The sequence below is a fragment of the Festucalex cinctus genome, chromosome 17 (genome assembly GCF_051991245.1).
Source record: "Festucalex cinctus isolate MCC-2025b chromosome 17, RoL_Fcin_1.0, whole genome shotgun sequence".
Taxonomy (NCBI): domain Eukaryota; kingdom Metazoa; phylum Chordata; class Actinopteri; order Syngnathiformes; family Syngnathidae; genus Festucalex; species Festucalex cinctus.
The window spans coordinates 15646383-15663511 of NC_135427.1; the positions used below are offsets into that span (position 1 = coordinate 15646383).

General features: G+C 41.0%; 1 protein-coding gene across 29 annotated transcripts in view; it reads right to left on the reverse strand.

Annotated features, from left to right (window-relative positions):
• Positions 1–8178: 8178 nt before the first annotated feature.
• The window catches only part of tcf7l2 (transcription factor 7 like 2), a 103029-nt gene continuing 94078 nt past the window's right edge, over positions 8179–17129 (reverse strand). For 8 of the 29 annotated variants that reach the window (XM_077503730.1, XM_077503713.1, XM_077503724.1 and 5 more), the window contains 4 exons: positions 16893–16941; positions 16130–16180; positions 13985–14057; positions 8179–11315 (listed from right to left, as the gene is read on the reverse strand). In XM_077503730.1, the coding sequence (XP_077359856.1) occupies positions 10913–11315; positions 13985–14057; positions 16130–16180; positions 16893–16941 (576 nt within the window). In that variant the 3' untranslated portion in view covers positions 8179–10912. Of the gene's footprint in view, positions 11316–12916; positions 12979–13462; positions 13536–13984; positions 14058–16129; positions 16181–16892; positions 16956–17129 lie in introns of those variants that run through there. The other 21 variants (XM_077503717.1, XM_077503712.1, XM_077503710.1 and 18 more) reach the window with 13 other exon arrangements.

Genomic DNA, 17129 nt, shown 5'->3' on the forward strand with positions numbered 1-17129 from the left:
TGACATCACCTGTGCTGAGGAAGTAGGTAATGATCAATCTTGGCTCACCTGTTTTCTGGGTTTGGTCAGTAAACTGATCCATGGTTGGCTTCCTCAGCACAGGTGATGTCATCATCAGTCGACAGCAAGTAGATAAATTACTTTTTAAAGGTACAAATTGTACATGAAAAATAATGAAGTTACCACATTAATTCTAAACAAAATATTAACTTTTTATCTGCTGAAATTGTCTCAATGAGGCAAGTATCCCTTTAAAGTTTGAAGTTCCTAGTGTTTATGCGCGTTCATCTGTTAGCTTCACAACGCTAACGTTTGTGTAAGCTCGCTGTCGGAAGCAAAAGTGCGGACGTCTTAATCCAACATCCATTCAGATGTGCGCCGCGCTCCGGCAAACGGTGGAGGAAGACAATAATTGGCCCTTTAATAGTAATCAATGCCCCCCGTGATCAATAGCACCCCCCCACCACCAAAAAAATAAATAAAATAAAAATTCCCCGTGCATCATCTGGAAACGTTACGGCGCTCTGCGACCCCGCTCTGCCAAACCGCTGCACCCCCCCTCGTGACCCCTCGAACCCGCCTTCTCCCAGGACCGCCAGGCAACATATCAAAGAACATTGTTGGGGGTAGGCTTTCTGGCAAAATCATCTCAATAAATAAATATCACAAGATGCTGCCGGAGGGGAGGGCTTTGATGTGAGGGGGGTGCAAGGGTACGGGGCCCCCTATTTCTGTACCCACCCCTTCCGCCCCCACACATACACTCACTTTTTTTTTCTCGAGCCCACCTTTTCCTCGAGAGAGAGAGACTACTAGGCTGCTCCTGTTTTGGTTAGCAAATAGAAATGTACAGTATGTACATAACGTAGCTGAGCTCCCATTGTGGAGAGTAAAACTTGTTGGTAGCGAATCTGTCGCTCAAGAGGACCACCTGAGTCCACAAAGAGGCTGTTGACATGCTGCTGTTTTGGTTAGCAAACAAGCGTCATATTTCCCGAAGGAATGAAAACATGGACGCACAAATGTTGCGAAATGTTGATAGTCGACCAGGACACTAGTTGTTGCTAAAGATGACGAGTATCGCCTTGGTCCTCTGAGGAGCTGTTTACATGCTGCTGTTTTGGTTAGCAAATAACTGTCGCGTAGTTCGCAAACGTAAAGCAACTCAATTTTTTTCTCTTAGTCTGACTAAATGAAGCTCCTTGCCTCAGTTGAACATAGTTCTTGCTCAACAGCAACTCGAAACGGTACTCAAAGCGTGATTACATCTCAGCCGGCTTCCTTGTGGTATCTTGATTTTGGAGTCAGCCAGTCTCGGCTCTGAATTTTTTTTTTTTGCTTTGTGTTGCTAGCCAAAATTTATGTTCACGAGCTTCAAAATTGTGAAAATAAATAAACGAATAGAGCAATTAAAAACATGAAATGAAAATATTGGCAAATTGATTTGATATTCTTGTCAGGATTTCAACCCGTAACGAGTGCTTGATTGCGCCTGCACAAAATAGAAGAAACGTTGGAAAAGGGGGTGAAAATTATCCTCTTTTGTGCACCGAGGCAAACGCAAGCCGAGCAACATTGTGCGAGTTTTTTTTTGTGTATGTGTGTATTTGCCTGAGTGGCATTCCGTCAAGTCGAGCGCCGCCGAGCTCCTGGCGAGCCTACGAGGCATGTGCGGCGCGCCGCGCGGTGAGCCGCGCCGCACTCTGTCCTGAGGGCGAGAGAGCGCGCGCACTTTTTCCGGGGGAATCCGCTAGAGGAGGAAGAGGAAACTTTTTTTTTCGCGTGGAAAGAGCGCAGAGGGGGAAACATGCACTCTTGCAAGTTAAAACACTTCAACTTCAGTCCCAAACACACATTTGCCTTTTTCTTTTCCTTTTTTTTTTCTTTTCTGCAAGAGTACACAAGCTGAAGTTTTTTGAAGCAAGCAGTTTGAAGGAATTTGCCAGGAAGAAGTTGTCTCCCTCTCCAAGCGACCTTGCCACTTACAAGAAGCTGAGCTGTGATGCTTCAAAGATGATACAAAAGAAAAAAAAAACACACAATCAAATAAGAAAAGGGGCCCCGCAGGTTTGGGTTGTAAGGTGGCGCCACCCACTGGACTGGAGGACAATGAGAAAGAAATTAGTGCCGATATTCCTTTTCGAAGAGCAGATTGAGCACGATGGGCAAACTTTTGAGCTCAATGGCAACTTTTGTTTTTTAAAATGACAGACGGCAACAAACATTTAGAAGATGTAAAAAAAAAAAGAATTTTTAAAATTTATTAAAATTAAACAACTTTTTTGAAACATTACTAATAATTTCATACTTTGTTTAAAAAAATGTATTTGATAGTTAACCATTAGAAAATATTTTAAAATAAACTACATTTTATTGCCAGACAGATAATGAAGATAATAATTCAATTCATGAAATATTAGCTAATTTTTTTAAACATTACGAACACTTTCATACGTTGTTTAAAAAATAAACTAAAATGTAATTATGATAATTAACCATTATAAAACATTTTACAATAAACTATTCATAGACACATAATAAAGATAAAAGTGTACCAAAAAAATCTAATTTTTACATTTATAATTCAATTACTTCAACATTGGCTATTTTTTAAACATTACTAATACTTTCATACTTTGTTTAAAAAATAAACAAAAATATAATAAATGATTACGTTTAACGTGTAAAATTTGTTTATCATTAAATATATTTTTAATTGATAATTAATAAATGTTTAACCAATTATTAAATTAAAAAAAAAAAAATAGAAAATGTTATTTTGTGCTGAAATGGCCATACTAATGCACACTTTGGCTGTCATGTTGGACTTTTAATTTTATTATTATGTGACCTTGTTCTTCCACATTTTCCCTGTGACTTATGCACACTCACGGCCAACAATGAGGCGCTCTAAAGTAGCCATGCCAGCTGACTATTCAAAATGAAGGTGCATTTCTGGGGTGTAGGCATAGCTAGCAAGCTAACCGCTCGTCGTGAAAGAATGCGCTCAAATTTTTTAGACGGGGTGGGAGGGGCCAGATGTTTTTGCCACACCTCCAAAAATCAGGAAAACAAACGTCGGAAAACCGACTCATGTTCCACAAGTGAGTTTTCAGCAAAATCTTCAAACAAATCTTTACAAATCTCAAAATTCTCTTGACTGGGTCATTTATAAATTCTCGTCAGCTCATTTGATCCTCCTTTACTAAACCACAGGAGAGAAAATTATTATTATTATAGATACGCGACAGCTGTGCAAGTTGCATCACCTTGACAAGGTGGAAAAACAACAACTTTTTTTTTTCTTTTCTTCTTGAGGCCCTCTAGTGGGATGCGGCTTCAAATCAAGAAGAAAAAAAAAAAAAAAAAAAAAGTACGAAAAGGCGGCAAGCAAGGTGCGCTATTAAGCCCGGGGAGTGTCAGGACTGCTTAATGAGGCAGTGTGGCAAACTTTCAGCCGTGCCAGATAATATGAATTATTTGTCATTGGCCACGTGCATGTGTGTGTGCGCGTGTGCGTGCGTGTGTCCCATCGCAAAGCGGGATGAAGGCGGACCTTGATGGAGAGATGTGGCACTAGCCTGGGGGCTCGCTCCACTCTGAGGCTAGTTAGCCGCCTGCGCGGCACAGCGCCATCATTAGGGAGGAGGGCGCTCGTGGCGGCAAGGTGACACGCACACGTGCGCACGCACACACTCACGCCAGGCTGCATCAGTCAGCAAGTGTGTGGACGAGCGTGTAGGTGTGCGAGTCGCACTTCATGCTGGACTTGCTGCCACTCGTTGGCTCACGAAAAAAATAAAATAAAAAATCGAATCATCTGCACAAAAATCTCATTTCTGAATTTAATGTGGAAGTCAAGATGCAAATTTTCTTGGTAAAAATGTTCTACGTGTCATGACTAGGGTCATGTGAGGGTTATGTTTAAACCTAGGGGTCCGCCAGGAGGCGCCCTTGGTACTGTCATGACTGGGTCATGCCAGGGTTATGTTTGGGTCATGCAAGGGTTCTTTGGGTCACGACCGTACGGTCAAGTGTCTGTTTTGAACTGATGTAACCAGCATCTGGTTTCAACTGGTAAATCGCTATGTGATGTCAGGAGCTATGTGATGTGAATCTGGTCAACAGCCAATCAGATAATTCCATGTCAGTCCTGTTACCCACATGTCTAGACAACCAATCAGATCGATTCACTGTCTATATAAGCCTGTCTGAGAAGTGTGTGTTTTTGTCGGATTATTATCTCTGTTCCTCTGTGCAATTGTCGTTTTTTCTCGTCTAGTCAAGTTTGTTCCACGCCTCTCGATGTGAATATTTAAAACCTTATTTGTGTCTGCATTTTTGGGATCCAACACTACGTGACAGCACAATTTAAAACATTCTGATAATATTAAATTTGTCCAATAAGAATTAAGACAATGGATTTTCCCCACAATTTGAAATTCTGATGAAATTGACGCCAAAGTGGCCCTTTTTTTTTTTTTTTTTTTTTCAAACCTTAGTCCAAACTAGTGTTAATTTTATCCGCCATTTTTAAATTTAGTCTCAGTTTTAGTCCAGTTTCAATCACGCTTGTTAGTTTTTCCACATAGTTCGTCAACCTCATCCCGTTTTTATTTAGTCCATTTTTAGTCGACTATAAATCTGACATTTTAGTTTTTATTTTAGTCCAAGAAAGCAATTTCACTTGTCTGGTTTTAATCAACAAAAAATGTCAACATTTTAGTCTAGTTTTAGTCAGGACAATCATTTGACCCCTCTATATTTTTTTTTGTCAGCAGATAGTTTTAGATCGGAAGTGTTCAACATTATTTCACATAAAAATTTCTCTCACCTTTTTGATAAAAAAAAATAAAATAAAAAAATACAAAATAAAATAAAAAACGACACACAATTACCGTATATCAACAAGTGGCTAATATGGTTCCATGCTACAAGCTAGTAAGCTAGCCAGCATTAGTTAGCGGTTGGATTAATATTACTGTTGGAACATTATAGCCGCTGGATTAATGTTACGTTATATGTATAATTTGCATTTTTTTTTTTTTTAAACCTTTCACCGTGAATCCACTTCCTGTCTGTCCCATGTTTGTGCATGTTGCACTCGTTAGCTGCAGTTTTGAAAGGGGGTGTGTCACTATGTGTCACATGACAGTGTCACAGATGTGACAGATTAGCAGAGACAAGATTTTACAAAAATCATATTTTTGTCAAGTTTTTGTTCATGAATTAAAATGTCCAAGTCAAGCACATTTCCATCTCGTCTTCATTAGTCGATGAAAATGCATAATGGTTTAGGCCTATCATTGTTTATTAATGAGGGTTTTAGTTTAGTCTAGTTTGGAAAATGCGTGTTGACGAAATTAACACTAGTCCAAACAAGTTTTGCGTGCAGAATTTCCTTCAAGTTTCACTGGATGATCAAATTTTGGAGCGTTTTCCCATTCCTAACACTTATGCAGCTCTAAGACAAACCAGGGCTGGACTGGCCATCTGGCATAGAAGGCGGATGCCCGGTGGGCCGGCCTCTTTTGGGGCCGATGCAGCGTTTTTTAATTATTATTTTCCTACATTTTACCCGAATAGACTGGCCCACAATTTGAGGGGACCGGTCCGTTAATCCAGTTCGAATACAGATAGCAAATTGAAACAATCAATAAACATGAGTGGAAGAACTACATATTAGGCAAGTACCGGGCCTAAGTCAAAATGCCCGAGCTGATTTTTTTTTTGTGCCACTTCAGCACTGAGTCAAACTTTGTTTTTTTGTGTATACGGACACAATTGAATCATTCAAACTAATTCAAAATACAACAAAGACTATTTCACGTATTCAGTCAACCTACTACACACGTTTTTGCAATACAGGAACAAAACTATTATTGTTCAGTCACCTTTTGAGACATTCGGGACTTACTGTGTTTTCTTCTTCGTTTTTTGTGACTTCGCGTGTGACGTTTCACTCAGAACAGGAAGCGGCGACAAGGCTCAAATGTTGGCACTGAAACTGTCAGCAAGGTAAAAAAAAAAAAGAAAGAAAAAAACGACATGTCTGAACATTGGTTCATTTTTGTTTGGCTGAAATCCGTCAAAACAAAATGGCCTCACTTCACACTTCGCACTCAAGTCGCGCCGATGTGATGCGGCGAACAACAAACAAGCTCCAAAACGAAACGGACATTCAACGCAACTAAAATGCGTCCAACAATCAAAGCTTTCAATTTGGTGAAAAGCGTCCAGAGGAGAAGAAAAAAAAAAAAAGAAGTCAACATTTGTGACGTAACGGTGCGCTCGCCGGCAGCGTTGGCCTTCATCGTTGTTGTCAAGCCGTCACATCAAAAGCGGCGCTTCTTTACTCGGGTATACAAAAAGCCTTTGGTTGTGCTGGCTGTGAAATTCAACCGCTTCCGTGTTTACACGGCACCGAGACGGTTCAAGGGCGAGCCCCGCGCCAATGCATTAAGTGTGCATACTGTCGACGCGACATTCATCGGGAACAAAGAAGTCCCCCAAGCCTCCACGGCTGTTCTTTGCGTGATTCGGGGACATTTTATAGCAGACTACGTGTTCGCCATCAGTGAATACAGTACAGCGGCAATTTTATATCTACAGAAAAAAAATAATGAAAAAAGTTGAGCGTGATGCCGTCCTGCTTTTCTTAAGATGCACTCTAATCCTGATTGAGTTGCTTGTTTGAAGGTCAAACTACATATATTTGTACATATATAGTAGAATGGTAGAAAGTAGCGACGGCAGGACATATTTAGATTTGCCTCTCACTATGACAAAGATTGATATATTAGAAACAACCACACAATTTTAAATCTTACAACAACAAAAAAAAACAAAAGTCCTGAAGGCCGCTAGCTTAGTGCTAAACCATAATAACAAAATAGACGGACTAACAAATAGCATCTACGTGACGGTTACGCAAACGAGGTATCAGCACCTGTAGTGTAAAGAGACAAAAATACCCACAGGCATATGTTTATCATCCTCTGCAAAGAACGACTGATACTACTGCAGTTTATTGAGTCCCTTACTGGAGCTGAATGAAACTTTTCTTTGTCTGAATGACTGCAATATGTATTATAAAGCAAACATCTGATGTCGCAATCTCCTAAAGAGAAGACAAACTATTAATGTTTTACTGACCTAAAAGAAAGACTATTCTATGTTGCACGTTCCTACAAAAATAAGATTTTTTTTTAAAAGAGGACAACTATTGATGCAGTAACTTCCTGAAAAAAATTGTGTTTATTGGTGAGTCCTTCATTGATGGGAATATTTGTTTGTTTTATTTGAAACTAGATGAAGCAATTTTGGATAAATTGTATGTGAATGTTGAAATGCTGAATGAAAAAAAAAATTGAAATTGCTAATCATTTTGAATAAGGTGGAATGTTAAAATAAATGGAATTATGTTCAAAGTTAATGATGTGGTATGATAGATATAGAATGATCTTGAAAGGCAGAGTGAAACTGCATGCATGGAATGATGTGGAATAATATTTATTAAATATCGTGAAATGATATTGGTTAAAATGTGCACTATATGAGTGAAAAAAAATGAATTTTTGATATGTGGGAATTAAGAATGATGAAAATCATTCACAAAAGGTGAATGGAATGAGTTTTGAATGTAGAATGGGAAGGAATTGTTGAACGTGTCGTTGGAAATAAAAGGGGAATTTGCGGGTGCGATTGAATGTCAAGGTAAATTGAAAGAGCTGAACATTTCCAATTTTGAATAACCCGATTCCCTCAAAATGAATGGGGAATTTTGTTGGTGAAAAATGTGGAACTTTTGCATTGAGGGAAAATTGGGGAAATGTTGAAAATTGATCCCAAGGTGAATTGTGCTGAAGATTGAGAATTTGAAATGGAAGTTATTTGTTGAATGTCTGATTGGAAATGAATGGGTGTTTTGGGGGTGAAAATGTTGAATTGTGGGAAAACTGTGAATGCTAGTAAACAGAGAAATAATAGCCCATGAAGTGTGAATTTTTGTATCATGTTGAAGTTGGAATGGTTTGAAATGGTCGACAAATGTAGAAGTAGTTGAATGGCAAATAAAAAATATATTAATATCAATGAAGGTAGAATAACGTGTGTGCGCGTCTTTCCCGATTGAACACGAAGTTCAAGTTGAGCTGAAGCAGAAGGAAGACGCAGGCGTGCACATACTAAGTTGCTTTTATTAATACAGAACTGCATGCTACAGAGACTGTACAGCATTAACATTTATTCATTACAAAAAACGTGGTTTCGGTGAACCATTTGAAAAGAACGCGAAGAAACAGACAAACAAACAAAGAAAAGAAAAGGAAAGAGCATAAAAGAGAACAAGAACATCACAGCCGTTAAGGAAACATTCAAACTATTTATCATTAGCATCTTAATAAACCAGAGAAGAAATCGACAGATTACAGTCGCGTCATGTCAACTACAATGGCACCGAGTGGATGATTTCTCTTGTAGCTTTTTTTTCTCGTTAATATTTTACAGCCTCTTGCAACATCAACATGCCTATTTTTTCCTACCTACCTATATGTAGTAGTGTACTTCAAAGTGGCAGTTTGTGTATTTTTTTGTATTTAATAGTTTTTTTTATGAACCTCCTAATATACAGAATTTGGCCCTTGTGGGTTTTGTACAGTATGATGCCCTTCATTTTTTCTCTTTTTTATTATTAGGTTTAAATTTTTAATATTTGACAATTTGCTACCAAACACATTTGTTATAGCAACATTTATACTACATACATAGCAATCTATGTAACGTCACAGCAAAAGGATGGCATTGAACTGAAACGAAAAGAAGAGGTTCCTTACAGCGTGGTCTGGGCCTGGGTGGAGGGGGGGATGAAATTATCGCACAAATTTGGCACGGAAAAATCTGTACACGGTGGATCAACAGTCTGAGAGATAAAAATGACAAAGGTAAGGGCTTTTGACGCTCTTTTTTTTTTTTCGTATAATGGCTTATCGACACGTTCCTGGAAATATGTGCATACGCTCGCTTGGTGAGATCAACATGGGACACGAGAGTGAAATCTGGATTTTCAGAAAAAAGATGGTTGGGTGGAAAAAAATATGCCTTTTAAAACCTTAAAACCTCCTTGTAAAAATGGATCATATATATATATATATATATATATATATATATATATATATATAAGTCGCTTACCTTAAGAAAAAATATTTGTACAACATTTTTTTTAAGAAAAAGGAAATAAAAGGTCAAAAAAGAGACACGTACAAGATACGACGAGCAAAATCTCTAAAGCAATAAATACTACTGGTCCTAGCGTGGTGACATTTTCAATTCAACAACCCTTTTAAACACCCGCCCACCCCCAACCCTCCCCGAAAGGTAAACAAAGAAAAAGCAGTGGAAGAATGCATAATCAACACAATATCCCCGACCCGACCAGCCCGTCACCCCACCCCAAACCCCCATTTTGTTTTGATTCTGTACATTTGAACAAGAACAAGTAACAATTCACAATTCAAAGTTGTTCCTCGGTGTGCTGTCGCTGCTAGCCTCTCGCCCCGGTGCTCTGTGTGAAAGGGGGTGATTGGTTCGCAAGCTCGTATTTAATACAAATAAAAGAAGAAGAACCAACGCGAGCCTTTTGCTTGTCGTGTCCGCTGTTGTCCGAAATTGAAAAACAAAAACTGGGGAAAGGATTTGTCGGTCATCCGCAAAAGTTGAACGCAGGTCACTAGACATTTCTTGCACATTCAGTCCGATTCACAACCAAAAGAATCCTTTTGGACTCTTCTTGGTTGGTGAAGATGAAGAAACCTGGATTAAAGGTGAAATGTCTTCAACAACCAAGAAGAGTCCAATTGCCTTGGTACAACTTTTGAAGGTTACTACAACCTGGATAGAATTAAAAGGTGAAACGTCTTCAACTACCAAAATTTGAGATGAAGGTGAGTGGAATCTTCCGGGTTGGTGAATATGTAATCCAAAAGTCTTCTCTGGTTTTAAATATGACAAAGAAAGTCTTTTGGATTAATGGTGAAAACGTTTAGGAGGAAACTGGATTCTTAGGTATTGATGACATTTACACATTTGCTTCTTCAGTCAACATGAGAACTGAAGAGTTCTTTTCGAATAAAGGTGGATGGTGGTCTCCAAAAAACAAGATAAGATCCACTCAAGTCTCGAGTCCTTTTGTAGATTAGCATAACCTGAATGTCCGAGCTGCTTCTAAATTTACTGAAGGAGCATTTTAAAGAAAAGGTGAACATCTTCAACAGCCAAACGGTGAATAGAGGCAAGTAGACTCTTCCAACCAAGAAGATCTTCTTGAAGAAGAGCTTCTTCAGTTCGAAATTTTGACTGAAGAAATCTTTTTGGATTAAAGGTGAAAACGTGTTCAACAATAAAGAATAGTCCAGTTGCCTCCAAAAGCTTCTCTGAGTCATCGGGATCATGGCACTTCGCGAACGTTGAATCGAGGCAATTGGACTCTTCTTGGTTGTTAAAAGGCTTCTTCAGTCAAATGTAGAATTGAAAAGGCCTTTGGAACTCAAGCTGAAAGCCAAGAATCTTGGTTGTTGAAGACAAGATTTGAGTGAAGAAGCCTCCAGTTTTCTCAACTTGAGCGGATGACCATGGCCCGGATGATTTGCCTTCTGTATTTCAAAATTTGACTTAAGAAGCCTTTTGGCATTTCGGAGAACACATCAACAACCAACAGCCTAGTTACCTCCTCGACCTTTTGCAGAAGACACAAAGGATTCAAAAAGTTTTATCGAGCTATTGTTATACAGCTCCTGGTGTTAATTATTTAGGAAAATTGGATGGTTCCTTGGCGGGTCAAATATTGACCAATGACCTTGAAAACAAAATAGCTAGCAGGGGCTACAAGAAACAAAAGAAGAAGAGGGTCCGACTCCTACTCTATAGACTTGGTCACAAGCGACAGCGGCTGCAGCGAGTGGGAATGACACAGCAGTGGCGAGGGCCGGGCCATTGGGGACACTACCGAGGGGCCCGGTAGCCGCGAGGGTGGGACGTCGGCGGGTTCCGGGGCCAGCGTTTTCCTGCCCGCCGCCGTGACGTTTTCCGGCGGTCCGGCCAGGAGGTGCGGGTGAGGGAGGAGCGGCTGGTGGGCGGGTTTCATAGTCAGTGAAAGAGGTTGCATTTGTTCAGTCTGAGGTTTGGACTCTTTTGGCGAGGGGGACGGGACCACGGAAGAGGGCGAGGACGGGGGGGAGTCTGGGAAGCTTCCGTCCGAGGAGGGAGGACTGGCGCAGCTGCCTTCACCTTGGATGTAGCGAATGCACTTTTTTTTCCTCCTGGATCGGGAAGGGCAAGGCGAGACAAGAGAATCTTTCAGACTTGTGATTTGATGGCGGCTCACGCGAATGCACGACGATGCATCGGTTTGCCATGCATGATCGAGAAATGACCCCCCCAAGAGTAGGAAACAGGACACGAAGCAGGCGGGAAGTGATGAGGAATGGACACAAAGATCAAAGTAATGCTCACTCTCTGGATTTACACTGCCGAGCGTTTTGACGTCTTATTCCCACCGTGTTGCCGTTTTGTATGAATGGCGCTGGAAAGAACGAGACCATGGGCCTCTTTGAAAATGAAACTCTCCCAAACTTATCCCCAACCTTTGTCGTAAAGGTCATTGGGTCAAATGAGTTCAACTTTACTCTTTCTAACACGCTGCGACGCTGACCTAAGTCTCGAGAGTGAAACTACTGGTTTCCCAAGACAGGGTTAGGGTTCTGCTTCTGTCCTCATGAGCGTCTTCACATACAGTCTGAAAACATGGCTTGAAATACTTCTGACGTCAATGATTACAGTCACATCCTTTCGTTAAATTCGTCCAGGAGTGACTTAAGCACTAAAGGTTGATTAAAAGTTGCCTTACAGAGGTGCTAAGATGATTTTAGTCATTGCTATTTTTAACTAATTATCTGATTGATTCCATGTAGCTTTGTGAAAGTTATTCTTCCGGAGAAAAGCTACAATTGGGGATCAGCACTTGCTACTGGTGCCCCCCCCCCCAGCCCCACTCGCCACTCTACCTTCTCCTCCTGAGGGGGTCCCAGCTTGTACACTCGGTACAGAATTATGCTTGAAAAAAATCATAGAAAAAGATGCGCACTGGCGAGCACCTGCCCCACAGACACAAGCGTGAACATGAGGGGTCATGACCTCATGTTTGCATTCCTGCCGGGTTCGGGACCCCTCTCGAGTCGTAAGGTGACCACCCGGGGCTGGATTGGTTAAGGGGGTGAAGTCTGCCCCAGCTCATGCTTTTACCTTGACCCTGGTGGTGAACCCGCCTGAAGGCAACGACGGAAACTCAGACTAACAACAACAACAACAACAAAAAGACAAGAAGGCTTTTTGTGGCCAATTTTTTTGGGGCAGTAAAAACCAGAGAGAGCACATTACTGGGAATGAGGCAACACCAACAAAGCATGATGGGAGTGGGGGTGTGTGCATGCAATTCCAGGAGGCGGGACATTGGGAAAAGTATCGAGCGGGCGCAGCAGGGTATCGTTTTGCCGCTAAGTATGGGCCCGGCTCCCGCTAACTGTCCGTCAAAGAGCAACAAATGAGCTCATATCCATTTTTTAACACGCGCATCGATTCATCGTATGCGCCGCTATTGATTTTTCGTTCTTTTTGTTCGCTCCCGCCTCCTCCCGGGAAATTAGGCCGGATTTTCGGCAACGGGAGCCCCGGAGAGGACTCTTAACCTCTCGGCTCCTGTAATGAAGACAGAATTATCGCGCCTGATCTTGTGATCTGTTGGAGTACGCCCGTCTTCGTATGGCGGAAGAGGAGTGTTGACGGTCATCACAACACAAATGGAATATGCCACGGAGAAAAAAGGGGGGAGGGAGGAAATGTACTTAGCAGAAACAAATACCTACCATGAAAGCATTCCCAATTCAAAGACTGCTTGTGTCAGAACAGAAAGACAACAGGTAGGGACTAAGTCAGGGTTATTGAAGAGGAGGAAGAGAGGGAAGGAGGAGGAGGAAGAGGAGGAGCACAGAAAAGAGTGTCACTGAGCGGGCCCCTCAAGAGGAAGCAGGGCTAAAATAAAAAATTGCCGAGCATCACATTGTTATTCAATAAAAGGGAGGTGCCAATTAGGACAAACATGACAGTTAATAAGGTGGGTCGGGGGAGCGGAGAAAATGGATTTCCAGCATTTAAAAAAAAAAAAAAAAAAAAAACACTACCGAAATCCATTTTCTACCAAGTGGCTTTAACTGAATCCAATGAAAAGGGATTTTTATTTTAACTATTATACTGCAGGAAAATCTGAGGGTAAAAAAGCAGTTTGCCATCTGTTGAGCACACCGATGGAAACGTATTTTAGAAAGAGAGAAAATCATCAAGGAAATAGGGAGAGAAAAAATTACAAAAGTTCATGGCGGTGGCCTTGCTCCCATTCAGGCAAGTTATGTACCTGCACGGTTTGCACCATAAACTCAGCTGGTCAAGCCCGAACAAGGCACGACACTTCTTTGGGGTATTTGCATCTGTTATAGCCAAAGAGGTAAAAGGACACAAACAAAAACACACACAGGAGACGGACGATAAAGAAAACAAAACAAAAAAATGGACACGTCATTGCACAGACAAAAAAAAACACACACATGGAGCCTGGGTTGAGGTTTAGGCTGGTAAACACTGGGACCTCCTCCATTTTGGACCTCCCCAAGCCCCCACCTGCCAGTCAATAACCCCCCTCAAATTTGATCACACTCATACAAGCATCACTCGGGCACCCTTGGAGATTCAAGACAGACCGGCAGGGCGTGGCTGGAGGAAGGTGATGTAGCTCGGCCAGACAAACAGGAGAACAGGGAGGAAAAAAAAAAAAAAAGGAGCGAGCGAAAAGATGAGGAAGTCCCAGCGTGGCGTCACTCCCCTCACCCAGCCTGCACCCGACCACCCCGGACTCGGTGCAAGCACACCCCATACACACCTGCACGGGCCACACCAGTTATTCTGTTGATCGAGCCCAAAGCGCGCTCGACACTTCTTAGGAGCGCTCAGGTCTGATGCCGCGGCGGCCAAGAAAAAGGGGTGGGGGAAGCCAGCAAGGAGGAAGAAGAAGAAGAAGGAAGAAAAAAAAATTGCACCAAAATAAAACAAAACAAAAAGCACAAGTAGGAGAGAAATAAGGAGAAATAGTTACAGTGAGTCTACGGAGATTGACAGCTATTGCCAATTGTGCCTCGTGGCTGGATTTACACTGCTTGCTTCCACTCCAGGGAAGAAAAATCAAAACAAAGCAATACAATCGAAAAAGGCCAATTTCCAAATGTGGCTAAAAACCAGAATCTCATGCAGAACGTCCACACAAAAAATATTCTACAACTGGTTTGGAAGTGTACGGCCCTATGTGGCCCCCAATAGCGCTGACGAAAAATTGTGGCCCCCTTCCATTGTTAAAGTTACCCATCCCTGGTCTAAATACAAAAAAAATACCAAGTTGAATATTTCCGAGGTGAATAGGCTACATTTAACCTCTATTCAGACCTACAGTGTAAATCCAGCCTTTGATGGGATTTTTCCAAGTATTAGTAAGTAGTTATCCAACCACATTCCATGCACTAGATCAAAAATCAGGATATGAACACAATCACATTCCAGTAGCGGAATCTAAGTTAAGAAAATGCAGGGTGGATTCGTCAAAATGGCCAGACAGCGGCAGCTAGCTTTATTAGCGTTTATTAGCCCTCGCCAGGGGGAGGATTAATAAGGCGGAGGGGAAATCTAATTCTCAAATACTTATAGTCAGTCGCTTGTAGGCATGGGCCGGTGACTGTTTCAAGGTTCAGAAGACAATGGCCAATAACGCTCCGCGGCTTGGTAGACGAAGAATATGTGAAACGTCCGAAAGAAGCGTGGCTGCACGCGGAGCCAATATTTCCAATACGATATCACGTTTATGCAAGTGCCACCAATCACTCTTGAACAAATTCATGCCGTCTTGAAACGATCGTTAGCAACCAGCTATGAGAATTAGCGTGAAATAAATATAGACCTGCTACTGAGACACATAACTTGCTAACCAAAATGGCTAGCATACGTATGTTTTTGCTCCGAGGCGAATTCATTAAGTGGAGAAGAGCATTTTCCAAAAAATAAACACTTTTACTGGTGGACTATATTTTGATTTTATACAGAAAAAAAATCAACTGTACACAGCATGCTCAATAGAAAAAAAAATATTGACCCAAAGATTTTAATATACCTAGTTCGTTAGTTGCATATTCGCCTAATTGCAGATGTTTTTTGGGAAACCTACTCCCAGTTATTTTTTATTTATTTATTTTTTAACTGTATCCCTGATTATTTGCGTATTTTTTCCCATGTACCCCCCCCCCCCCCCCCCCCATAGCAATTATAAGGGAGCAGAATTTTCCGAAAAATAAGCAGATTTACTGGGAGACTATATTTTGATTTTATACAGAATAAAATCAACGGTACATAGCAAATTCAAGAGAAAAATTTTTTTTTACCCAAATATTTGAATATTATATCTAGTTCATTAGTTGCATATTTGCCTAATTGCAGATGTTTTTTGGGAAACCTACTCCGTTATTTTTTATTTATTTTTTAACTGTATCCCTGATTATTTGCATGTTTTTCCATATATATAAAAAATGTTTCAGAGCAATTATAAGGGAGCACCAATTATTTGTGTATTTTCACGACTCGGGCTCGGTCCCTATACGTTTTTTTTTGCTCAGTCATCATACCATCGGAATCTTAGCGGCCCATGCCTACCATCGCTTGCATTAGTGTGGAAAAGTGGCCTCAAATAATCTCAAGTTGGCATGCTAGCCTACAGGTGAGGCACAAGAGGGAGCGTTTTTATCCATTAAGGAGGTTTACCCTGGCATCAAACCCTTCAAACAGTAAGATCATAAATTACCTTAGTGTACATCAACATTTTTGTTATTTAGCATTTACAGATTTACAAAAAAAGGCAGCAGAAAAAGGAAATAAGAAAATATTTTGAAAAATTCAACACATCCATGGATAGATAGATCAAGATCATTAAAAAGGAAAGAAAACAAGTTAGTATATTTAATAGTAAAAAAAAAATTGACATTAGCACCTGTAATCGGAGGGAGTGAAAGGCAAGGGTTTGGAAAATATTCTCTGTGTTCTGCAACGAAAACAAGAACAGATAGAGAGGCCTTCAAGAGGAGATCACCGTCACCAAAAAAAACAAAAAAAACAAACCAAAAAAATAAAAATAAAGAAAAAAAAAAAAAACAAGCAGCGGCAGTAAACACAATAAAAGCCAACGATCAGGAAAAATATATTTGTATAAATTATGAAAGATGGAGCAGTCACAGGATGAGGAAACCTCCTTAATTTTTGTTTCGATCGTGATGAAAAGCAAGGCAAGCGAGGGGGCAGCCCGGTTAGTGTCCACACACGCACACGTACACGCACACGCACACACAGTACTGTAATATATTTGCAGGCTTGCAGGCATTAGAAAAACGGTTAATTTCATCTCAGAGTATTCTCAAATATACATATACCACAATGCTAACGGGCATAAGGGGAGGGGGAGGTACGGGATGGGACAGGAGGGGGTTCTTAAGGGGGTTCATGCATATTCAGCCGTTATTAGCAAGGGAAGACTACAAAAAAGAGTGGAGGGAGGGAGGGAGGATGGGGAGTTGTTACTGTACAGCCAACGCTACCATTTAAATATTGCATTGCATGACTATGATGAAAAAAAAAAAAAAGCAGCACAAACACACACACACAACAAAACTAGCTTGACTTTTATCTGGCGGGGTGTCACATGTGGCTGACACATGACGGGGCCGCTGTAATATAGGAGATAATTGCCGCTCGCTTACCGTTGCTCTCCGCTTGCTGCTTTTCCCTTTTTCTCTTCTTCCTTTTCCCCTGTTGGTTAGCCGCCAAAAAAATAGAAAGAGGGGGGGAAAAAAAGGGAGACAGACACAGACAGGAACCTTAGTTATTATATTGCAGGACGCCCCAAAACATGAAGCCGGGAGACTACAACTCGTCTTTGTGTTTATTTATTTATTCATCGCTTCTTTCGCCGTCTTTTTTTTCTTCTTCTTTTTTGC